This window comes from Pyrus communis, chromosome 3, assembly GCF_041283825.1.
Source record: "Pyrus communis isolate YQ-2024b chromosome 3, ASM4128382v1, whole genome shotgun sequence".
NCBI classification, from domain to species: Eukaryota; Viridiplantae; Streptophyta; class Magnoliopsida; order Rosales; family Rosaceae; genus Pyrus; species Pyrus communis.
The window spans coordinates 27,385,947-27,411,751 of record NC_142567.1 but is presented as its reverse complement, the minus strand read 5'-3'; the positions used below and the strand labels follow the sequence as shown (position 1 = coordinate 27,411,751).

The 25,805-nt window shown below is 37.9% G+C and overlaps 3 protein-coding genes across 4 annotated transcripts; all 3 read left to right on the top strand.

The window, feature by feature from the left end:
- The first annotated feature begins 2,752 nt into the window (after window positions 1-2,752).
- On the top strand, window positions 2,753-6,183 carry LOC137715260 (root phototropism protein 2). 2 transcript variants are annotated; one of them, XM_068454517.2, is made up of 5 exons: window positions 2,753-3,075; window positions 3,258-3,327; window positions 3,492-3,869; window positions 3,975-4,700; window positions 5,519-6,183. In XM_068454517.2, the coding sequence occupies exons 1-5, from the start codon at window positions 3,014-3,016 to the stop codon at window positions 6,014-6,016; spliced, it is 1,734 nt and encodes a 577-aa protein (XP_068310618.2). In that variant the 5' UTR covers window positions 2,753-3,013; the 3' UTR covers window positions 6,017-6,183. The 2 variants fall into 2 exon arrangements, with proteins under 2 accessions (XP_068310618.2, XP_088547695.1); XM_088691569.1 differs by having other exon boundaries at window positions 2,935-3,075; window positions 3,258-3,385.
- A 2,189-nt stretch (window positions 6,184-8,372) lies between these two features.
- Window positions 8,373-12,467, top strand: LOC137715268 (26S proteasome regulatory subunit 6B homolog). The gene is made up of 6 exons (XM_068454531.2): window positions 8,373-8,992; window positions 10,091-10,321; window positions 10,535-10,693; window positions 10,902-11,054; window positions 11,466-11,549; window positions 12,023-12,467. Exons 1-6 carry the CDS (start codon window positions 8,492-8,494, stop codon window positions 12,155-12,157), a joined length of 1,263 nt encoding a protein of 420 aa, XP_068310632.1. The 5' UTR covers window positions 8,373-8,491; the 3' UTR covers window positions 12,158-12,467.
- Window positions 12,468-14,100: 1,633 nt separating this feature from the next.
- On the top strand, window positions 14,101-20,982 carry LOC137714981 (putative disease resistance protein RGA3). Its single transcript, XM_088691575.1, is given in 6 exon segments — window positions 14,101-14,623; window positions 14,710-15,674; window positions 16,897-17,518; window positions 17,521-19,854; window positions 20,403-20,503; window positions 20,601-20,982. Coding segments are annotated over 6 exon segments (4,284 nt in total). The 5' UTR covers window positions 14,101-14,448; the 3' UTR covers window positions 20,688-20,982.
- Window positions 20,983-25,805: the final 4,823 nt, after the last annotated feature.

Genomic DNA, 25,805 nt, shown 5'->3' with positions numbered 1-25,805 from the left:
GTTGTGTTCGGAGCTCGTAGATCGAGAGATTCAGATCGTTCAAGTAAGAGAAAGGTCAAGACCCTTTAAGCTTTTGTGAGGTAAGCGATTGCGATTGGTTAATGGGGACAGTAAAATTGAAATTGAGTGGTCTAAATTTCTGATTTCAGAGGCTCCGGCACAGAGGTTCAGAGTTGATCTCAATCCTCAAAACTCATCACCATCCACCAATCTCATGCTATAAGCTTGCAGACCCAAAAAATAAAGAAAGAAACGAAACCCTATGAATTGGGCCCTGAGACCATTGGGCTAATCCAATATTTTGAATGGACTGGGTCAATTCTTATGCATCATGGGTAAGACTAGTTATTTATCGGTCCGACGTTTGTTTAGGACTACTTTTATACATAACACTTACGCTTGTAAGCAATTTTACCAAAAAAAAAAAAACTCTTATTAGAAGAAAAATGTTTGGAATACCACATTTTGTAGACCATATATGAACCACCTCTTTGAAAGCTTTTAATGATTATTCGCCAAATATTGGAAAACCGGCTAAGTTTCCCTTTAGGATCAAGCTCGAAACACAAATGACCCACCTTTCAAAATAATAGACTTCATGACTCATGACATTTTGTTTTTTCACACAAAACTGGAAAAGCAGGTTTAATTTCAGTCCACAAATTTGCCCAACATCCATCTCCAAGGGAGAAGGGACCAACCTCTCTAATTTGCCACCACAAGTTGCAACTAATTAGCAAAATCCCATGAAAGATTTGCTCCCACATGCAAAGCCATCACTTCAAGTTTGAACACCCATCCATAAGCATTTTTTCACCATTAACCCAGCCAGCTTTCCCTTCGTAAAAACTCATTTCTATAATCTCAATTTATGCATTTTTGAAGAAAGTTTTTACTGTGTTGGAAACACAGTCTCTTGCATCAAGCGTCATGATAGAATTGGTTAGATTTTTTTTTTTTTTGAAGTGTTTAACCAATTGTATTATTGTGCTTGATGTAACAAATCGTGTTTCTAGCACACCGAAAATCTCAAGCACTTTTGGGAATTTGATAACACCACATTTTAGATATGGGGAGTGCATCTCTTTTTGGATAATGAAGAAAAAAATCTCCACTTACACACTTTTTCACTGAGTCAATGATCTTCGGATGGAGCTGAGTTTCCTTCCCTCGTGAGTAAGATTACTATAAGCTTTGAAATTCATGTGCGTGCAATGCAACCGCATATAAATGAGCAAATTGCTTGTATCAAGTAAATTTAATTTTCATCTAGCGGCCGCATCCATGATATTGTCTCTTTTTTTTTTTTTTTTTTTTTTTTGGCAAACGTTATTGTGCAACACATTTCGTAATGTATTTCAACGATCTGAATCGCTTATCTTTTAAGTCTTTCCTAAAAAATCATGTCAACAAGAAATTACCTAAATCTGAAACCATGTTACCATTAAATTAAGAGTTTAAGGTTTTTTTGTATAATTATATCTGTTTATTTTCTTTATTGCAAATAAATACCTTAATGACTTTCGCTTTGTTTAATTTTATTTTTTTTTAAATAATCTATAAATAATATTTTTAAAATAGACACTTCAAATTAATAAAATACATTGCGGAATGGATGTACAAAAACATATGTTTCTTTCAAAAAGTGAAGGAAATGCCGCGCGCGTTCACATGTCATTGGCTATAGAGATCCAAAATAGCTTCTTCCGGAGCCCAGCACGTTATCCTACCTGTCCTGTTCACGGCCAACATGTCAGCTGTCCGACCCGTAGAGCCGCCGGAATGTACAAATTAGACAGTATAATGACGTGGCGCCAAGCAGGCCAGTTATTTAGCGAAGTCGACGCTGGCTCGAGTCCTAGCCACTTGTGTTTTGCGTGGCGGAGACATGCAGTGAGGACCGGACCATTACGCGCGGTCCCAAGATTCAACGTCACGTCCCATCCTACCCTAATTATTCTAAAACGACGTCGCATAGTTGCTGAAAGCTTTAACAAAATAACTTGACCATGTGTTTGATGTTCACTCCAACACGATATCACAATAGACTATCCGTGAGGCGAACCCTACAGCTTCACATGCTCACAAATATCACTTAATTTAACTTATTTATGTTTTAGATATAAAGAAAATATCATACGTAAAGAACGTATTAAGAATATCTTACGATGAAATATAGATAGATGCAAATTGAAATCCCCTAATCCATTACTTCCACAACGAAAGAGATTAAATGATTAAAAGGCTACCAAATAGGGAAAACCAACTACTTTTCACGGGAAAGAACCAATAGTACTGGATGTACGTATAACCAGCTCTATTCTGCCAAGTAGTGACTATTAGAATTAGGATAAGTAACGTAGAAAAAGAAAAGTACAACTTAGAAAGGAGAGTCTAGATCTTTTTCCAAGGATGGATCTCTTTCCTCCAAAGCTACTAAATCAAGTCATCTGGATCCTTGAAATTTAATCTAACGGTTAAAAATAGAAAAATTAGTAAAAACTTTTAAAAGTTATAATAATTTTTTGTCGTTGGATCAAATTTTGGGGATCCGGATCACTTGATTTGGTGGCTTTGGAGAAAGAGATCCGAAGATGATCTCTTTACTTTTTTGAATATCTGTGTCCAGAACTTAATGACTCATAAATCCGGACAGTTGAAAAGAGAGAAAGAGAGATTTTAACTCTTAATTTGTGTGAGATGACCAATAAAATGAACTAATAAAGATCAAATCATTTAAACAATTTAAAATAAATTGTATGAATCTCCAAATCCGTCTGCCTTCACAGAGAATCTCAACTACAGTTATCAAGCTAGTCGTTGTATAACAAAAAGATAAAAGACTTGTATATGCATGAATCTATAATTATCTCGCCCTTATCCGAAAAAAAGGGGTAAATAAAGCTCTTTATGTAACACACCATCGTGACCCCTATTCAGAGGTCACATAACTCTCTCTCTCTTCTCTCTCTACACAAGAGCTCCAAGCTCCTCCCACCTCCTCCCACCTCCCATGGCTTCTCCTCTCAGTGGCGGCAACAGGCTCTCCCTTGCCATGGAGCGCACTGGCCAATGGTAACTACAACAATCAAACCCTCTCTCGCATTGTGCCAGGAAACCAGGTTCGGCAAGCGGCTGATCATTGCCTCAGCCGTCGGCCGGACATATCTATCCATACAGCATGCATGCTGACTAATTTCTTTGTCTAAACCTAATTAACAAGCTTCTTCTCATCATTCTTACGTGTGTGTTTGTAGGATTATCTCTCAAGATATCCCGTCAGATGTTGTGGTTGAAGTTGGTGAAGCCAATTTCTCTCTACACAAGGTACTAAACTCAATAGATTGAGTTCAAATCTCGTTCGAATTTCGCAAAACCAAGTAAAGTTACGATTTATACTAACACCCTATTTTGTGCATGCATGCTTAACTAACGTGATTAAAAAATTAATTAGAAGGAATTACTCACTTAATTAATTAATCTATTTGCAGTTCATGCTCGTGGCCAAGAGCAACCGCATAAGAAAACTGATAATGGAGTCAAAACAACCGGACCTAACGAGAATCGACCTCTCTGACATTCCCGGGGGCCCCGAGACGTTCGAGAAGGCGGCCAAGTTCTGTTACGGCGTCAACTTTGAGATCACTGTCCACAACGTCGCCGCCCTCCGCTGCGCGGCGGAGTATTTGGAAATGACCGATAAGTACTGCAACAACAACCTCACCAGCCGCACTGAAGATTTCTTAACTCAGGTCGCTCTCACGAGCCTCTCCGGCGCCATTGTCGTGCTCAAGACCTGCGAAGACCTCCTTCCCATGGCGGAGGACCTCAAAATTGTACAGAGATGCGTCGATGTCGCCACTTCCAAGGTACGTAGTTAACTGTAATCAATTTCTAGCCACTTAGCCAGTAACCAATTTCTCATTAATTCTTGAAATGATTCGACTAATTATGTGATTAACTGTTGATTACAGGTATCAATCGAAGCGAAATTGCCGAGTCGATCGCCGACGAATTGGTGGACTGAGGAATTGTCGATTTTGGACATTGAGTTCTTCGGAAGAGTAATCGCCTCGATGAAGCTGCGCGGCGTGAAATCATTGACCGTCGCCAGCGCTATCATAACGTACGCCGAGAAATGGCTCCGAGATCTCGTCCGAGACCACTCCGGAACGGCAGCGAAATTGGCCGCTTCTGACGACTCCGATTTGCGGCTCCAACAACGGGAGCTTCTGGAATCGATCATCGAGATCTTACCGACTGAGAAAGCCGCTCTCCCGATTAACTTCCTCTGCTGCCTCCTCAGATCTGCGATCTTCGTCAAGGCGTCGAGCACGTGCAAGACCGAGCTCGAGAGGCGGATCTCGGCGGTCCTGGAGCACGTGACCGTCGACGACCTCCTGGTCCTGTCGTTCACCTACGACGGCGAGAGGCTCTTCGATCTAGAGAGCGTGAGGAGGATTATCTCCGGGTTCATGGAGAAGGAGAAGAGCGTCGCGGTCTTCAACGCCGGCGATTTCAGGGAGGTTTGCTCGGCGGCGATGATCAGAGTCGCGAAGACTGTCGACGCGTATCTTGGTGAGATCGCCACGTGTGTTGGGCTCAGTATCTCTAAGTTCAACGGCATCGCCAGCCTCATCCCCAAAGGCGCGCGCAAAGTCGACGACGATCTCTATCGTGCTATTGATATTTACTTGAAGGTAGGTAATTTACTAATTACGAATTATTTAATTCTTTTTACACATGAATCGTATTTAGATAGATTATACTTGTATCCCATGCACATATTATTATTTGCGAATAACGTATCTTGATCGAATAAAATTAACGATCGAATTTTATAATTTATTAATCTTCATTAAACATCAATCTTACACTTGAACTAGAAATTGTTTAATCATTCAAAAATATCAATAAACATTTAATTGTATTCGCAAGAAAAATAAGAGGGACACAAATATTATTTATTTTAGATTAAGTCACACAATATGACAGATGAATAAATTAGTATTAAAATTTGTTACACGATATGACAACAAATTAAATTAGTATTGAAATCTCTATTTACTGAACTCTAAAAAATTATATTTACAAGTGATAGACCACTAGACCATCATGCTAATGACTCAAATTTAACTGAGAACTTGCTTAAACTTGTCAATTTAAATAATCAATGAATTTGATTTTCAAACCACAAATCGAAGAGATGGAAGCTTAGAGTTAAATTTCAAATTTAGGCTCAAATTTTCTATTAGAAAACTTGTAAGACGGTCTTTCAACCTTGATAACAAAACTTATATCAAAATTACTTTCGATTATTTTTTCCTGAATTGAAAATATGAATATCATTTACTTTAGTTAGAACAATTTCAAATATATCTTTAAGCAAGTAGTTTGTAATTCAGTTGTTTAATAACCTTTAGTTTTGCGTCCAAAATCTCGAGATCAATAAAAATGCACTTTACTCTTAATTAAATCGTAAAAGTTCCATTAATTGTGATCAATTACTCATATGCAGGCTCACCCGAACCTTGATGAGATAGAGAAGGAGAAGGTGTGCAGCGTAATGGACGCACTGAAGTTGTCGTACGAAGCGAGAGTGCACGCTTCGCAAAACAAACGACTTCCCGTTCAAATTGTACTACATGCATTGTATTACGACCAGCTAAAGCTGAGGAGTGGGGTGGAAGAAAACGACGTGCAAGACGCAACAATGACAAGGAGACAGGTGCAACACGACGTGTCGTTGGCGAGGGAAAACGAGGAGTTGAGAACGGAGTTGTTGAAGATGAAGATGTACATTACGGACCTGCAGAAGACTGGGCCTGCAGGTGTTGCGACGACGTCGTCGTGTAAAGGAGGTGGCGGGCCCAAAAAGGCGACATTTTTCTCGTCTGTGTCGAAGAAATTGGGGAGGTTAAATCCCTTCAAGCAAGGGTCGAAGGACACTATGAACATCGTGGATGAGGATGTGGATATTACCAAGCCTAGAAGAAGAAGGTTTTCCATCTCTTAATTATTTAAGTCATTGCACTTTGTGTGGGTGTTAATTCTTGGTTTTTTTCCCCCAAATCTTTAATTTGTCGTTTCAAGTGATAAATTGTGTTGCTAGTTCAAAACTTCAATAGTTTGTGTAAATTAATTGTAATGTTTATATTTTAATAAAGTTGGAATTTTGTGATATTTTTTGGGGCGTTTTGATATAGATACCTCGTTTTTAAATATCATAGACTAAACATCTATTCCTTTTGCAAATTCGATTAAACATTTTCCTTACAATTTTGATACTTTTATTTTATTTCATTAGAAGTCTATTCACGTTAGCATTCCCTTTTTCCTTTCTATTTTTATGTATCTCTTATTATGATGATTTAAGATTTTTTTTATTTTTTATTAAAATATTTATTTTAGTAAATTAAATAGAATGCGACAAAACTCGTTGTTAGGTACGTTTGGTTATATTGGTACGTTTGATTATAATGGTATATTTGAATTTTTGGTCCATTTGGCTTCTTGGTACATTTGAATTTTTTGTACATTTAGTTTTTGGTACATTTGAATTTTTGGTACATTTGTTTTCAAAACATAAGTTTTATTACTTTTTGTCCTAATAATGAGGAATTACTTTAATTAATTATTATTTGTTTATAGAAAGAATCGTTAACAATGTAAAAGTTTAAATTACTTTAATTATTTATTTTTTTCAAAATTATATGATTTATCGTTATTATTTAGCATTATCTACAATAATAAGGATTTATATCCGATCAACTAAAAGTTGTTCCAGAGACTTATCTACCAAAAAACAAGACTATCTAGAGCACTGTGTATGAATCAAACATATTTTAAAACATTCCAAAAAGATGAATATTCATTTTAATATAGTTTATAATTGGGTACATTTTAATTCGGGGTTGGTACGTTTTCATTTGACTTCGGCACATTTTCATTTAATGTTGGTACGTTTCCATTTGGTGTGGGTGTACATTTAGATTTGAAAAGTTTAAATTTTCAGACTTAAATATAGTTGAAATTATTTAAAATATATAGCAGATATTTAAATGTAAATTAATTTCAACTAATCTGAAGTAATTCAAATCTCAGTATCTTAATCAAATGTTTCAAAAGCTTAATAAACTCAAAAAGCATAAATGTTTAGTCTACAAAAGTCTAAAATGAGGCATCTAATTCTAATTTTCTTTTTTTTTTTCCTTCTAAAGGCTGTAATAAAATTACCAAAGGAATTTTAAACAGAGTTTGGTCCTAAGAGTTTAAAGGTTCGGGGCAATGCCAATATAAGTGTCCTAACACAACTCCATATAAAAAAAAATATTTGTTTTATCGATTTCATGTGTACTTATGGAATGTTCAAAAAATAGCCTTTCACTACACTTAGAGAACACTTCAAATACAATGTTTCACAAAGAAGAGAAAACCAGATTACTTCTAACGGGAGAAGGGCGTCGAAAAAACCTAGATTACAAGTTGATAGATAATGAGTTTTTATCCCTCAATTTGAGGTCTTGAAGTGTTGTATAAAACTTATAACCGATGTGTTTTTTCTCATATACTAATTTTTATGAGGATTCAAAAGAAATTTATAAAGCATCTTTGATTCTTTAATCTTTATGCATAACCAATAAATGAGCACTACATAATAATAATATTGTAGAATGGAAAGAAAAAACAAGCTAATATTTATAACCAAACAGGACATTGTAAAGTGGAAAGAAAAAAAAAAGGGCAAATTGTACAATTCGAACCTAGAATGTTCTATCCAAGGGTGATTAACGATAACCAGTGTAGCCAGCGCCACTTATTCAATAAAAACATATGTAGATGACTACCTACTATTTTTGTGCTCTCGATTTTTTTAGGCCCCAGATGATGGTTTGGCTAGTTAATTTTGGTTATAAATCAAAGTAAGTAAAAGGTAAGTGGCATAGCGTATTGCCTCAGAGGTTGGGCCTTTGTAAATACACTCACTGCACCTGATTTCAGAACTTCCCCACCTTGTTCTTCTATTGTTAAAAAAAAAGTGAAAAAATCAATGAAAGTATAAGTCCATATATGCTACATGCATCATCATTTAACGATCAAAATAAAAGACATAAATCAAAAGATTAACATTAGTAACAAATTCTAACGTCAAATTTTCTCCCTCGTATTATGCTCATCTGGCTGCCTTTCGAGCGCACTGTTACATGGAGGGTGAATCTTTGAATGGAGGTTTTACAACTAGGATTGAAGATGTTCAGATGCGGGTTTTTGCCCTTTTGGGCCGGGTCATAGGGTAATCCAACAACTATTTGGGCCCGTTTAAGAGCCCAAGCTAACCTCTTCAAAACTGATTTGGACTTTTGCTTTATTAGTCGGAACTGTACTTTCGTAAGGCTCACTCCATCTCTCTCTCTCCTCGCTTCTCTTCTCTTCTCCCAGAGCGAGCCAGAAGAATCGAAGCGCCAAACCTAAACCCTCCGAGAGCGCAAAAATGGCAGGCTCAGCCATGGTGTTGGATCCGAAGCCCTTGCCGGAACCACCGGCATCGATCCCCTCCATAAGATCCGACCTCCAGGGCTACACCGAGCAGAGCCAGGCCTCCGACGAGGACGATCTCTACAGCCGCCTCAAATCCTACCAGCGGCAGCTCGAGTTCATCGACATCCAGGAGGAGTACGTCAAGGACGAGCTGAAGAATCTGAAGCGCGAGCTCCTCCGCGCCCAGGAGGAGGTCAAGAGGATCCAATCGGTGCCGCTCGTCATCGGGCAGTTCATGGAGATGGTCGACCAGAACAACGGGATTGTGGGCTCCACCACCGGCTCCAATTACTATGTTAGGATTCTCAGCACCATTAATCGGGAGCTCCTCAAGCCTTCCGCTTCCGTCGCCTTGCACCGCCACTCCAATGCCCTCGTCGACGTTCTGCCTCCGGAGGCCGACTCGAGTATTTCTCTCCTCAGCCAGTCTGAGAAGCCCGACGTCACCTACTCTGTAAGTTGTGCCCAATTGATTTGATTAGGGTAGTGACTCAATGTAGGGTCTTTTTTTCGTTTGTTTGACTATTTACTATCACTGCTTAATTGGAGTAAATAGATTACTATTAGGGTTTTGGGTTTGGGAATTTAACAATACCCAGGTGTCACTTCTTGAGGAGAACCGTGGCTATAAAGTTAGCTATTCTGAATAACTCATCCTATCGGTGTTATTTGACTGGGTCGAGTTTATTGTCTTTGCTCAATGGTTTTATGTTAAGAGAATTTGAGTAGAGCCCAGAATTTTCCCAGTTGCTCAAGTTCTATGAGTCTAAGATTGAAAACTAACTATTTGTGTATGCCTAAAATTGTCGAGCTTTAGGGTTTTTAGAGTCTTTTCAAGCAAGAGATGGACTGCCTATTATTCGGTTATTGTTGTGTAAACTAGGAAACTCATTAATCTTTTCTAATTTATACCTTATTGGAGAGAACTGGTTATTATTGATGACTGAACTATTTAGGGCTAAAACATGGGTCTGGGAATCAACTAATTTTCTTTAGTTGGTTTTATTGGTTGGTTAAGCAAGCCAACACAATCAGAATGCTATGGTGTGTAATATGCATGCATTTTTTGAATAAGCGTCACGGGGACGTGTTACTCTTGGCTCACACCCTCTTTTGTTTTAAAATGTCGAATTGTTGAGTACATTTCCTGTTGCTAGTATTTTTTTTGATGTCCCCATCAAGCATCCAATAATGGAATCAATAATGGAATTTATCTAAATACGAGTTTAATATAAGAGATTGAAGTGCATTTGATTAAAAAGAATTTGAAAAAAATAAATGGAATTCGTAACTTAAAATGATTAAGCAGTAGACTAGTACTATGGTTCAGTTCAGTTCCCTTTCTTAAGAACTGAAGCAAACCAATCCAAGTTGTTTGTGCTCAGTAAAATGCAGTCAAGCCGTCTGTTTGGTGATGCTTTTTGTGCATGTGATTATTTTGTTTGCCTCTTCCTTCTTCTTAGCTAAATACTGCATTGGCATACACATATTGGCTTTATCATAATATAATAATGTTAATCCCTTATCCTTTTTATTTTTTTTGATGTATCAGGATATTGGAGGATGTGACATTCAGAAGCAAGAAATTCGGGAAGCGGTAGAACTGCCACTTACTCACCACGAGTTATACAAACAGATTGGAATAGATCCCCCACGCGGTGTATTACTCTATGGTCCACCTGGAACCGGTAAAACCATGTTAGCGAAGGCTGTTGCTAATCATACAACTGCTGCCTTCATCAGAGTTGTTGGTTCAGAATTTGTTCAGAAGTATTTGGGAGAGGTAAGCTTTCATATAAGATCATTTTACTATGCTTTGTGTGTTATCTTACTTCTTACATTCCACATACCCTTATCATTTTTGGAATAGCCAATGTCGTGGGTGAATGTAGCAAGGGCACTGTGATATTTTCATGTTTCCTCACTATCTGTGGATTTATATTTATTGACTAACTTAGAAACATTGTGAGCACTTATTGTGTATTTATTTGTCAAGGGTCCACGAATGGTACGTGATGTTTTCCGTCTTGCCAAGGAGAATGCTCCTGCCATCATCTTTATTGATGAGGTGGATGCTATTGCTACTGCCAGGTTTGATGCTCAAACTGGAGCTGACAGAGAAGTTCAGCGAATCCTTATGGAGCTCCTTAATCAGGTAGGTTTTGGGTTTTGATTTGAAAGAATAAGTAATCCGAATGAACTACTACTTCATATCAACCAGAGCTTGGATGCTTAATGCACCATTATGGGGTTGGAGAAAATATTTGAACAAATGTCAAGTGAAAGTTTAACCCTGAAACGATATTTTTTCTGTTTTCTGTTTTCTGTTCTTAAAGTTGATTTGGGCTTAATAACTTTTACAGATGGATGGGTTTGACCAGACAGTGAATGTTAAGGTTATTATGGCTACTAACCGAGCAGACACCTTGGATCCTGCACTTCTGCGTCCTGGAAGGCTTGATCGAAAGATTGAGTTTCCTTTGCCTGATAGGAGGCAGAAAAGACTTGTTTTCCAGGTAAAATAACAGGCTTAAAGTATCTTTCAATGAAAGAGTTATTGTTGGTAAATTGTTGTTTGTACGCTGTGAGGTAACTTTTTTCTCATTATCCTAAGATTTGTAGCTTCTGCGATGTCCATTCAGTGCCATCCATATCATTAGATTTAGACCAGTTACTTCTCCCTATATCTTAGTTATCGACTGCACAGCAGTTGGACACCTCAAAACACACCTGCACCCAATGTCTATATGAGATTATCCCATTTAATACTGTCCACCTTACGTCTTATGATATTTATGAAACTTGCCATCAGCTTTCTATATACCTTTTCTTCTATATTTTCTCTTGCAATCCTGATGTCTTACTCCTGTGGAATTTTGGCAAGCTATTGCAAACAATGTAGTGTAACATACCTGCTTGTCCTGCAGGTTTGCACTGCTAAAATGAACTTGAGTGATGAGGTAGACTTGGAAGATTATGTCTCTCGGCCAGACAAAATCAGTGCTGCTGAGGTGAGATTAATTTCTTTAAGGAGAGAATGTGCATATTGTTTTAATTCTTCTACCAGTGTTAAGTCCTGTTACCGCCATGTTATGTGTGTTTTTTCTTCTCTGTTTTAACGTAATTTGGGGTTTTGGTTGTTGGGGTTTTTTTGGTCAGGCTTGTGCTATCTTATTGAAATACTTAAGAATATTTGCTTCAAGCTCTTGGTTAGAACAATTATGGCGATTGACATATACATATTCTTTTTAACAGTCAGCATGAGAAGCTTTGGGGGGGTAGGATTTAGCCGTTATCAAGCATTAAAACGAGAACCTCAATATGAATGGCTATAAATTTGAATATGAGTTATCTTATTGGACTTCACCTGTAGTATTCTGAGTGTAAAGATGTTGAAGCTTTGTGGCGATCTCAGATCTTTAATCATTTTTTTTATAAAAAATTGAGTCTATAGTAACTGTTGTAAATGGTTCGGTTTGTACAGATTTCTGCTATATGTCAAGAAGCAGGAATGCATGCAGTTAGGAAGAATCGGTATGTCATACTCCCAAAGGACTTTGAGAAGGGTTACCAGACCAACGTGAAGAAGCCCGACACTGACTTTGAATTCTACAAATGATCGGTGCTGGAAGCTCATATTATAGTTCTGTTGCTCGGGTTTATAAAGATGCTTTGTTATGTTTAATTTGGTCACAATCACCACGCAAGCCGCATCTGGAGATATTGGTTTCGTTGCTTTGAACAATTGTAGCTCCATGTAGGGATGCCTTTTACGACATTCCAAGTTATTGTGGCGACGATGTATAACATCGAGCTATGGAATGGTTTTATTTTCCACTTGTCCTTCGGATAATGTGGGTTGCGTTTTAGTTGGATACTTGTTTTGGGAAAACTGTAACAAAGTAATACTGAAATTTTACTTTCCGTTCTGACTGTTGATGGCACGTTTTGCAGAGCTTTTACTTGCTATTCTTATTTCCTGGCCATGGCTTCTTAGCCCATTGGGCAATAGTTGTGCATCTGAAATTGGGAGTGTTTGGGATAGGAAGGGGGTACCTGTGACCCCTCCGCCCCGTGAGTATTAGACCTTTGGGTACTAGCGTATCCAAGGTGCTTTGGGCCCGTGAAATGTCCTGTCACCGGATTATATCCAGCCGGAAGCTGACTCTTCAAGAGTCTCTCTTGGGTGTCTGGTGTGCTTGAGCTCCTACCAACAGGGACATGGGACTACTATTAGGTAGGAATATAGAGATTGGTCTGTACCATCACTAGTAGAACATTAAGGTCTGCCTAATACGTCTTGCAACCTCCTCTACCTACTCAAAATTCTCAAGTTCATAGTTTCTCTCAAACTATCTATTTGACTTAGGCATCGAAAGCCCTTTGGTGGATGCCCTTGCCCTTTTTTGGGTCTTCGTCAATTAGGCTAACATTGTTTGGTAATTGCAAATGTGATTACGTCAATCTAGTCTTGTTAGAAATTTGCATCCACATTTGAGATTTAAACATAAAATCAATTGACAATATAAGAAATAATCAAATTACTTAAAAGCACATATAACGTCTGTTTTTTTTTTTTTCCCTTAGTGTGAAATTAAGGCTCAATATTATTTACGTACGAACGGTTAATTATTTATTTTCTTATAGAAAAGAAAAGAAAATCTCTCTCTCCTAGAAGCATAAATAGACTTTTATGATCACTACACTTACTTGCATATGTATGATTTTTTAAAAAAAAAAATCCGAAGCCTCGTGACACACGTTGGAATAATGCTGCCTTTAGGTTCTTGTTGCTGGTTGACAGGGACTGAATAGCTCCGAATCAGTGAAGGAGAAGGAGCCACGTCTGAAGTAAATCTACCCTCAATTGGCTTTTTATCTGATAGGAATCCACCCTGAATTATTGAATGCACCACCTGTTTTATAAAAAGTTTAAGACATTGTTGTCCATCGCAAAAGGATTATCGGCAGATTATTTTTTCAGGAATCATATGGATCTCATGATTGTAATTATTTATCGTACTACGATCATCAATTATTTTAGAATTTAAAATTTAATATTTATAAAATTGATCATACGATATATGATGAACGATTATGATTACGAAATTCCTAAAATCCTTAAAAAAAGGATCCAGTGAAGAATATTTTCCCATCATATCTTTCTCTATTGCACTTGTATTGTATCGAAGAAGAGAGAAACTAAAAACTCCGACTTAGACATCGAAAGCATTTTGGTGAATACCTTGCCTTTTTTTTGGGTCTTCGTCAATTAAACTGACGTTTTCTTGATATTTTGCAAGAGTGATTATGTCAATCTAGCCTTCTTAGAAATTTACATCCATATTTAAGATTTTATCGTAAAATCAATTAGCAATATAAGAAATAATCAAATTACTTTAAACACATGTAACATCTATTTTTTTTTCTTACTGTGAGATTAAGACTCAATATTATTTACGTACAAACTGTCAATTGTTTATTTTCTTATAGAAAAGAAAAGAAAATCTTTCTCTCCTATGAAGCAGATAAGTAAACTTTGATGATCACTATACTTACTAGCATCCAGCTGTATGCATGATATATGATTTTCAAAAAAATCCGAAGCCTCGTGACACACGTTGTTGGAATAATGTTGCCCTTCGTTCTTGTTGCTGGTTGAAAAGGACTAAACAGCTACAAATCAGAGAAGGAGAAGGAGCCACGTCTAAACTAAATCTATCCTCAATTAGCTTTTTATCAGATAGGAATCTACCCCTGAATTATTGGATGCCCCACCTTATTCACGTTATGAAAAGTTAAACCTACCGACATTATTGTCCATCATATCTTCCTGCATTGCACTTGTATTGCATCGAAGAAGAGAGAAACTAAAAACTCTGATTAGCTGAGTTGCAGGGAATTGAAGGAATGGCGGCTGACGCTGTGCTCACTTTTGCTGCGGAGGGAATACTGAACAAGGTGCTTTCACTCGCTGCTCATGAATTCGGTCTCGCGTGGGGTTTCAAAGCTGAACTCAGAAAGCTTCAAAAGTCCTTCGCCAGCATTGAACGTTTCTTAGTTGATGTTGCCGACCAACCACAAGGTAGTATATATTTCTGAATTCTCTCGTAATCTCACGCGCACATGATACAATTACAAGCTATTTAACCTCTTTCCATTCTCTAACAGGTCGGAGTAAGTCAATAGAGGAATGGGTGAAGAACCTCAAAGACGTTGCTCAGGATGCTGAGGATGTCTTGGACGAATTCCAGTACGAAGTTGATCGGCGTAAAGTCGAAATCCAAAACCATATCAAGAAAAAGGTTCTTAACTTCTTTTCACTCTCCAATCCACTTGCATTTCGTCTTCAAATGGCGCATAAAATTCAGAAGATCAACGCATCCTTGCTGGATCTCGAGAGGAAAGCATCTCCTCTTGGACTAGTTTCCAAGAATAAAGATGCAACCCCTCGAGGAAATAGATGGGACAGACAAACCGACGCATTCATTGGCAGAGATGAAATAACTGTTGGAAGGGAAGGTGTTGTGTCAAAAATAGTTACAACCCTGACCGACTCCAAATACAATCAAGAAAATCTTTCTGTTATGGCCATCGTGGGAATGGGAGGCCTCGGCAAGACAACGTTGGCCAAGTCAATTTACAATGAGGATTCTGTACACAAGTTTTTCGAAACGAGAATATGGGTTTGTGTATCGGACCCTTTTGATGTCAATTTAATTCTACTTCAAATGTTAGAGCAGCTTAAACCGGCAAACGCCCCTTCTTCGAAAGATAACCGGAATGCTCTTCTTAAGTTCCTTAATGAAGAGTTGAAAGATAAAAGATATTTGCTCGTACTTGATGACGTTTGGAACGAAGATTTCAGAAAATGGGAGAATTTGATGGAATGTTTGTCAAAGCTTTATTCTGCTGCAGGATCTAAAATTGTTGTGACTACTCGCAGTGGAAAAGTTGCATCAATCTCTGAAAAATTACTTCCACGACATGATCTGGAAAAACTTTCAGTGGATGAATGTTGGTCCATAATGAAAGATCGAGCTTTCTCCAATAGCAGTGCTCATATAACTCTTAAATTGCAAACAATTGGAATAGAGATTGCTAAAAATTGTGGTGGTGTTCCATTGGTGGCAAAGGTACGTAATATTATAATGTATTATAACATGGAATTTACACCTATATTTTTACATGTTTTCATTTATAATTTAGGAGAGTATTTGCATTCAACCCATGGGGTGAACCACCTTATAAAATAGGACAAGGCCTTGTGACATACGTATTTTGTCCTTACAACTCGTCATCATCATTGAAAAATCATCATTACAAAATTTCATTTCAAATCATAGATTTTAGCGATTTAATATCATGGATATTTTACCTAGTACCAAAACAAATGGATGACTAAAAGATCTCCCATTTGCTTGATATTTGGTAGCAAACAAACTGATCCGATCTCTTCGGATTTTAGCTATATTATTTGCAAAATGATTTTTTTTCTTTTTTTGGAAACCTCGACGATACAAGGGAAATTTTATTGATTATGAAAAAATAAGTTACACCAAAAGGACATAAACCTTATCCCTCATAAAACAAAAATAACAACAATACATGAAAAAGAAGGGGAGGGACATACCTTACCCTTCTAGAAACGAAAGTAAGAAAGATACAAAGAAAGAGGGGGGAGGAGGGGACATGAAATCTAACCCCTCTATAACTAAACCTAAAGGTCTAAACCTGCAAAATAAGTTGAGCAATACCACAAAGTTAGGAAAAAAAAACAAGAAAGTGAGATAAACCTGGATGCCAAGATACACATTAATTTGAAAAGTGGTAGCTAGGTCAACATAGTCCGAAAACAAAGCAGCACAAGCTGTCTATGGAGGAGAATCATTATTTACAAAATGATTGAATTGAGTTCAAATTTTGAAAGTACAATTTGCGTAGATTGGTTTTTTATAGGGTGTAAAAACTTCACCAGAATAATAACGGAAATGATATGTACACATCACTTCTACATTAAATGATATACAAAAATGTGATATCCCAAGCATTTCTTATTCAAAAATCAGCATTAGCAACTTATTCATTTGAACGAACAAAAACTAGATTAAATTAATTCATTACCGCAGCAGATCAAGAATAAAATGTGTTTTTAACTACTTAATGGGTATTCTGGAAATTTCGTCAAACACCAAAAATAATGGAAACTAATATCGTTTTGCTTACGGCTTAGATTTTGTCCTTTTAGGCAAGGGGATTAAAAATTAAGCAAGCAAAAACTTCTTATTCATGTGAGTCCCTAGCTATTTTCTACATTGTTTGAGGACACCTTTTAAACTCTCTAATCCAATCTAACAGGTTTTGGGAGGCATTTTGCACAAAAAAAGTATTGAAGAATGGTCATCGTTTAAAAACAGTAGAATATGGCACAACCTATCAAAAGAAGAAGATATAATTATGTCAGTGTTGAAGTTGAGTTTTGACAATTTAGAATCACCATCATTGAAGCAATGTTTTTCATACTGCTCAGTGTTCAAGAAAGATTCTATAATTAAAAAAGATAACTTAATTCAACTTTGGATGGCTCAAGGATTACTCCATCCCTCGCCTGGTGAAAGTAAAGATATGGAGGACATAGGCGATGAATATTTTAATATTCTATTGCATAGCTCCTTATTTCAAGGTGCTTTAATGAGTGACGATGACATTGTTAGCAAATGCCAAATGCACGATCTTGTGCATGACCTTGCAGAACTTGTATCCAAATCAGAAAGCTTGACGGGAGACTTACGTGGCATAGATAATACAAATGAGATTCCACATGTTGCTCGGGTTTCTACTTCTATGCTGGATAAAATTCCAGAAAGAAGTGCTAAGAAATTGCGGTCAGTGTTTTTCGACGATGGTGAAGTTCCTAGTAACATTCTTCCACGGTTCAAAGCTTTACGTGTCTTAAATTTAAGGAATGCTAAGATTCAAGAATTCCAGTTTCAGTTGGAAGGTTGAAACACTTGAGATATCTTAACATTTCTAAAACAAGATTCAAAGAACTCCCCAAATCTGTAGGCAAGCTCTATAACCTGCAGACTTTAAGAGCAACAAATTGTGCCCTTGAGGAGTTTCCAAAAGAGCTGCAAAACTTGATCAACCTAAGGCATATTTATTTTGATATGAGTACAAAATTCCCCCAGGGGATAAGTCGGCTAACATGCCTTCGAACATTACCTTACTTTTCGGTGGGTAATGAGATTGGTCGTCAAATTGAGGAGTTGGCTGACTTGAAACATTTGAGAGGTAAATTAATTGTTTGTAATTTGGAGCACGTAAAGAATGGAGAAGAAGCAAAGAAAGCTAAGTTGGAGGATAAGAAGGAAATATGTCATTTAAGCTTCAAATGGACAGAAGATAGGTTAAGAACCAACAACAATGAGGAGAGGGATGTATTGGAAGGCTTCCGACCGCATCTTGAGTTGGAGAGCTTACATATAGAAAACTTCATGGGTGATAAGTTTCCATCGTGGATGATACTGCTCAACAACTTGAAGAAGATTCAATTACTTGGATGCGACAAATGTGAAGGAGTCCCACCGCTCGGTCATCTACTCAAACTTACGGAGCTTGAGATTAGGGGAATGGATAACTTGAAATGTGTTGGAGCTGGGTTCTACGGTTATGATCTTGTCCACAATGTAGCCATGACAAGTAAGGAGAAAATTACTCTATTTCCTGCACTAAAAGTATTACATATTGTGAAGTGCAACAATCTAATTGACTGGATGGAAGCACCAATGATGTCAACACAAAAAGTTGAGGTTTTTCCTTGCCTCGAGGAGTTGGATATCAGATACTGTTCCAAATTGAGAATTGTTCCGAGTCATTTTCCATCTCTTCAAAAGTTGGTGATAATATCTAGTGATAGTGGAACGCCAATAGAAAAAATAAGCAGTGGATTAACAACTCTCACTTCCCTCATAATAGTAGGTATTAAGGAGCTTACTTGTTTTCCAAAAGGGATATTGAAGAACAACAATAATCTCTCATCTTTGGTGATAAAGGGTTGTGATGATTTAACGTGTATTGCCTCAGATGTATTTGGTTCTTGCGTCTCTCTTGCGAATTTGGAAATTTCGTATTGTAGAACTTTAAGGCATTTGGCGGATGGGCTAGACATGCTCCCTCTCCTTGAGAACCTGGAGATTCGGTGGTGTCCTAGTCTAGAGTTGATTCCAATTACACATGGCATGACATCTCTACGGGAATTAGTGATCGAGTATTGTGAAGGATTGTCAAGCCTACCGAGTGGGTTAGAGTACTGCACCTCTCTCCAGAACTTGTCTATAAGCAAATGCGGTGGTGTAACATCGTTTCCATTTTACACCCTTGCATCTGTTCGGGAGTTGAATATTAGTGATTGTAATGGACTATCAGGCCCACTGAGTGTATGGGCCTCTCTCGTGGAATTGATTATAGTTGGTGGTAATAATCTGACATCAATTGAAATTAAAGGCGGCATGTCCTCTCTTCAGCATTTGACAATTAGTAATTGCAAAGAATTATCAAGCTTACCTGCTCTTCCACAACAATGTCCCTCTCTTGAGGATTTGAGGATAGTGAATTGCCCAAAGGTAGCATCGTTTGGTGTCCAAAGTAGCAGCATTAGTCTACAATCTTTTTCAGATTTGCGCACCTTCACCTCCCTTCGACATTTGAGGATTAAAGAATGTGAAAGATTAGACATTTGGGTGAGCGGTCTACAATTTCCACTCTCTCTTGAGGTGCTGGTATTAAATGATTTCCCTAATTTAGAGATTCTTCCAAGTTTAGACAACCTCACTTCTCTCCGTTTTTTGGTGATTAAAAATTGGCGAAAGCTAAAATATCTGCCGACGGGGTTACAACAGCTCTCGCGGTTGGAGAGATTGAGAATCGGTGGGTTCTGGGAGGAGCTCGATTCCTTCCCTGATTTTCAAGTTGGATCATTAATGCACCTTACAATGTTATCCTTGACGGGTTGGCCTAAGCTCAAGTCTCTACCTCAACAAATTCAACACCTCACTTCTCTAACATATTTGGATATAGAATCATTTGAGGGAGTGGAGACTTTGCCAGAATGGTTGGGTAGCCTTACATCCCTTATAAGGCTATCAATTTCAAATTGCAAGAATCTGACCAACTTACCAAGTGTCCAAGCTATGCAACGCCTCACCAAATTACATTCCCTATGGATTGGTTACTGTCATCCCCTTCTAAAGCAAAGATGCAGCAGGGATAGCGGCACAGATTGGCCCAAGATTTCTCACATTCCAGAAATCACAAGTACGTTTCAAAATTCTTGAAATGAAATTACAGGGATCATGTTACATGTTTATCTCTTTTCTTCTTTTATTCGTCCCAACTACTACATACAAATTTAAACTAGCATAACAAAAGTTATTTATTCTTCTTCCTCTTCTTTTAAATCAGTTTGGTAGGCAGTAACTTACCAAACTACAGCAAATGTGTATTGGAAAAACCAAATTTCACGGTGTGCAAGGCCACAAGATTATTTGTATTCCAGTTTCATGTTCAAACAACTCCAAATGGCTCCAACTTTCGCATTGAAATCAAGTCATGTAAGCTTTTCAAAGTTTCAAACCCACACCTCCTATTCTCTTCTAATTGACCAATGTATTGTACTGTTGACTTATGATTACTTGTAATTTTTTAACAGATTTAAATTGTATGCATAGGGACTTGAATTCAGTTGACTTTTGTCTCTGTCATTGATAATCCTCGAATAACTTGATGAACAGAGTGTACCCACACTAATGTTGAAATCTGTTCTTTATGTTTTTCTTAAGTTTTTCGGGGTTATCTTTGTACAGGCAGAATTGGGATTCCGATCAAAACTCATGCATGGATCAATATCATTTTTCAACCTCAATCATGTTTCCTTATCATCAAATCTGAGTTTGGATGCAAATTGGTAATATTCTCTGTTTGATACTGGTCACCAAATCGAAATGCATCCTTATGAGTTTGCACAGAGATTTGAATTCAGTTGATTTTTTTGTGTTGTGTAGATCTTTAGAAGCTTGGACTTCCTAGTGTCCTTTGTGCCCTGCATTGTTGTGAAAGGAGAGTGCAAGGGACAGCCAACTGTTGAATAGAGGGCGAGCTTGAGATTCGAAACTGAAAAACGATTGTACTACCCTAATCGTAACTCCGTCTCTTCAGTTACTCTCCAAAAGACTCATGCTCATTTTGAAATGTAATTATAGTAAAAACCAGAGAAACTAGTAAACATGGATGTAGCCCAGCTTGCATGTATGGAAGGTTCGTACAATGTCCTATGGACTTGGTACTGTCTTTAATGAATGAAAGAAATTCTGGAGGATTTATTGAGGATGAGAGTCTGTAAAATCAGCTCCAGTATATAAGGTGTGCTTTTCTCCTTTTCTTTTACATTGAACAATCTAAGCATCCATGTTTTCCCTTCTTCAGGTTTTCTCCATTTCATATTCACCATGAACTTATTAGCGATTATGCCATTGATGATAACGGTGTTGTAAGAGTAATTTGTTTTCCGAAACAAAGTTTGCTCAGTGCAGGTCCATATTGGGTACTTTGGGTCACTCTTTATTATGGTGTTGCTCACCATTGTCTCAACACCTTAGTAATTTACTGAGAGTTCTTTGGGCTGGGAAGGTAACACTATATCCGTTGAGCCACTTTTTTATGCAATTATAAAGGATTAACATTTTTCTTTGAGAGTTAATCGTGTTTATAATAAACTGTGCATTGCAGATATGAAGGAAGTAGTCTCTGTTATTTTAAGCAGAAAATTCAAGCTGCCAACAAGAAGTTACTCCTACAAACATGTGCATTCCCTACCCCAACTGTCTAGGATAAAATGTAACATCTTTCCTTTTTCTACAGCCCTGGTGGAGGACATCGGCATGGGCCTTGCAGCGGCCGAAGTTGCTGGAATGAAGTGTATCGTAACCAAAAGTAGGTAACTTACTTTTAATACTTCTTGCTATTCTCAGATAATACTTCTAATTTGATAGAAAGTTCATGAGCATGCTTTGTGTGTAATCCTTGCTAGTCATGTATGTCAAATTTTTAGGGCAATCAAATGAGAAACATGTTCACTTCATCTCTTAAAACTCCAATTTCATGTACACAGCTGAAGAAGACTTTCAAAATGCATATGAAAACTTTGACTTCTTTGGAGATTCGCCGGAGGAGCGATTTCACTTGAGAACCTGCGGAAGCCTTTTGTCAAACAGTAGCAGTTTATGAATTAAATTCATTCAAAGCCGGTCCTCCATCTACAAAATGTTGGTGAGGAGTCTCATGATCATGAAATGATTGAAGACGATTTCTTAAAGGTTGAAATTTCATGAAGTTTTGCTTAGAGTGGTTGTATATGATTTTACATTTGATTGTCGGGGTTTACAGACTCTGCCCCACCCATTGTATGTTTTCTCAAGTAATATAATTTGGGCGTGAGGGCCTAGCCCCCCAGCTTCGACTGGGTTCCAGCCCTCTTTAAATATATATTTTTTTAAAATATATGTTTGTGTATTAAAAAAAGGCACGTTTTGAGCCTTCGCAGTGTGCATTAAAAACCTTAGGACCAGCCCTAACAATACCTTGGCAGGGACGGAGCCCCCATAGGCTTACCAGGAGAGAGAGAGAGGGGGTTGGGGGTGGGGAGGGGAAGTGTGACCTTTAAATTGTCAAGAGGCCACAAAAGCAAGTAAACTCATCCAAATGATGATCTTGAAATAAATAAAATTCGTAAAAGAAAATAAAATAGTAAACCCGTTCAAATGTGAAGGAATGGGGCATTGTGACATTATTTTGTGTACAAACTAAATCTGAGATTTGTATATTTGTCCAACTACTGGACCGAAAGAAAAAGAAAAACAAAGGGCAAAGATGGGATTTGCTCCGCACGTTTGACATGCAGTTCCATATTTGCAATTTTGAAAAAAGTTGATATTTCATTATAAATTAATTGATAATATGGTGAGTTTTTAGTTAAGTATAAGCACATGCAACGTTCATTTTTTTTTAACTGACGTGGAATTCATAATCTCAACACTTACTCATGGAACGTGAAACCCATTAAACAAATATATGTTAACCAAAACATCAAACTAACAGTATTCTAAACCTATCATAAATGCTATGTGTTATAACTTGTTACGTGACATTACAGTTTAAAATTTAAATACCCTAAAATAATATTCGGTTGTATACAAGGTTTTCTCCTTATTCACTATTGGACATGGAGTCAAAGGGGTACATGCAAATACAACCCTTTTTTCTTTTGAAAATAATGACTCACTGTTATTTATTCATTCCTTATTTCCATGCCATAAATGTAACATCTCGTCCCGAAACTAACGAAACGTACATTGAAATTACAATTTTACCCTAATTTGTTTGTGTACGTTAAGTGTTGTGTAGTGTGGTGTTGTAGGACCACACACACACTCACACATCACCCTCACTCTCCCGGGATTCCTTCCCTCATTCCCTCACTCTGTCTTTCTCTGTCTTCTCTCTTTCTCTCTCTCTCCCCGATTTCTTCTTCTTCTCCCTTCTGCAAACACACGGACACACATACAAACCAACTCAAACCTGCACCAATTAAGAAACCAAGACCACCCTCGTGCTCGTGAGGCTGAGAGAAGTCCAGTGGTGCCATTTTCAGGTAAGGAAACTACCATTTTCACGTCGATATCACCATGGCCGAATTATGTACTGTTCATGCAAACCTAAACTAGTGTGTTTTTGGAATTTCTAAGCTTGTAGATGTGTTTGTGAGGTCCCAAGGAGCCTCGGAGTGGTTCGTTGGGTGAATTTGGACGTTGGGAAGGCTAGGTTCGAAGTTGGCCGAACTTGGATCGTTGTTGCAGGTGAGATTCCTTAATTTTTAGGCCTTAAAACTAGTCTAACGTTGTTCTACTAGTCCTAAGCTTCATTTTGGTATAAAGATCGTGAAAAATGGTTGAAAAACGAAGGAGAAAACAAAGTTTGAAAAATTCCCAGTTTTCCGGCGCCGTCGCCGGCGCCGGAGGCTCGCCGGAGAAGAAAGGGGAATATTTCGTTAAGTCTAACGGAATATTCCTAACGGCAGTGACGGAATCTGGTTAGATTTAACGGAATATTCCTGACGGCGTCAGCTGACGCCGTCAGTGTGCAGTGCACGTGGCCGCGCGTGGGGGGCGCGTAGGTCCGTGCCTGTTCAGGCGCGTGGGGGCGCGTGCGTGATCCAAAAATTATTTTTAAAATATGGGTGTGATCCTGAGGTTGTGTAGGTCACGTTGGTATATTCAATTGTCCAATTTGAGCAATGTATGAGAAGTTATTACGAGAAGTTGCTTAGGTGCTTTTAAATTAACGTTTTCGTAACTTTGTCGCGTATAGGTGATTCGTTTTCCGAGGACGAGCGTACACACTCGAGGCAGGGGGGCTACGACCCTTCTAATTATCAGTGAGTGGGCTTTTGTTTTCCGTATATACCTATATACATCTAAATTCCCAAAAATAGAATAGAAAAGGTTATTTGTTTTATGCCATGCATCGTATGAATGTTGTTTACGCATCATCGCATGTATTAGTAGTGGCATACATATATATAAATGTGTATTTGGTGCTGTGGACGCACAGGTAAGTGCCAGGTAAGCGGTATTCATGTGGTTATGCATTCCTGTTTATTATGCAATAGTAGTTTGAAATGCTTAGAGAGCTCATAATCTGCACCCTGGTGTTAGTGCTCCCGCCCAGTGTGAGGGGCATAGCCTTCACGTGTATGTTCACCAGCACCGCCTGCTCGCCTTGGATCCAAGTTAGGTGCAAGCCTGTCGTACAGTCCACATTAGGTGGGTCCGACTTGTAGGTGACCCGCGATTTATCGCCCAGCTTCACGTGATCGTAGCACTAGAGCATACATATATATATTACACCAACCTGTCGTACAGACCACGTTAGGTGGCTCCGACTTGTGTGCAGATTCAGATGTTGAGTTGAGATTGGAGCTCTATATGCAGCGGTACATGTCACGTTAGGTGACTCCCGGCTGCCAGATTATATGTTGTTGATGTGAATTACGCTTGAGCATTTACATTTGATTATGAGATTCTGTTGTGTCATATTCTCAAGCATGAATGGCATATTGTGAGCATGAATGGCATATGTGGAGCATGATTGACATACCTATACATACGTATATATGTTCATTTTCTGGGAAGTATACAGGTTTTACGGCGAGGGGTTAGAATGTATTTTGTTAAAGAGTTTTCAAAGAGCTTTGTTTTTGCCCACTCACGCTTTTGTTTTTGCGCCCCTCCAGGTTCTAGTGGTCTAGCAAGTTCGGCGGTTTATCCCAGAGGGCGTCCCGGCATTTCTGACAGACATTCACCATTGTAGGGTCACCTTCGGGTGTAAATATGTCGTATCTTTTCCTTTTGGACTGTTGTAGATTTGCTCTGAATTGTGTCTCACATACACTAGTACTTTGTATGCTAGTTAGTTTTTAGTTATTCATACTTTTATATTACCTTCTTAATAGCTTCCGCACGCGCACATGGCTACGTCACCTTCGTGTGACGGCCAGCACGCCCTGATCTCGGTCGGGGTGTGTCAATAAATGCTCTCCTTACAAACATAAACAAAGCAAAAAGGTCCTACACTACCTAATTTATGGATCATGTCCTTGATTACTACAAAGATGCTGTGAAGTGCAAACAAAGAGCCTTGGTTTTTATTTAACTAAAAGGTCCCATCCATGTGTTAGCCCTTACAAAGCAGAGAGTTTACAAAGAAATCAGACCAAAATGTCATTACAAACTTCAATTAGTAATACACCATTCCTCTTCGATTTCATGGTTCCTTGCACATTTTCAATTAGGTCAGCCTACCACATATGTAGGAGGACGAGTCAAGTACACTAAATCATGATCTTTCACGTTAATGATATAAAATTATGTGTAAATTTCTTTATAAATAATGTTTATTTGTATGACATACCGCAATGATAATAAACCTAATGTTGTGAAAGTTGCTCTTTATGTATAGATTATTTTGACTCAAATTTTTTGGTGCAACTTCAATGCTATGTATCAGTCAATGGTACGAGTGTTTTAATCATTAGATTTAATTTCCACAATTATTTAATTTTTTTTATTTTCAATTTCTTCATTCTCGTATCATTTAATATGCTACTGAAAGAAATTCCCAAATGTTTGCCTTGTATTTTTGAAATGTTTTAA

Coding starts and splice junctions, on each gene's coding strand:
- LOC137715260 (XM_068454517.2), top strand. CDS start 3,014: ATGGCTTCTCCTCTCAGTGGCGGCAACAGGCTCTCCCTTGCCATGGAG. Junction 3,328..3,491: donor CCAATTTCTCTCTACACAAG/GTACTAAACTCA, acceptor ATCTATTTGCAG/TTCATGCTCGTGGCCAAGAG. Junction 3,870..3,974: donor TCGATGTCGCCACTTCCAAG/GTACGTAGTTAA, acceptor TGTTGATTACAG/GTATCAATCGAAGCGAAATT.
- LOC137715268 (XM_068454531.2), top strand. CDS start 8,492: ATGGCAGGCTCAGCCATGGTGTTGGATCCGAAGCCCTTGCCGGAACCA. Junction 10,322..10,534: donor TTCAGAAGTATTTGGGAGAG/GTAAGCTTTCAT, acceptor TTATTTGTCAAG/GGTCCACGAATGGTACGTGA. Junction 10,694..10,901: donor TTATGGAGCTCCTTAATCAG/GTAGGTTTTGGG, acceptor TAACTTTTACAG/ATGGATGGGTTTGACCAGAC.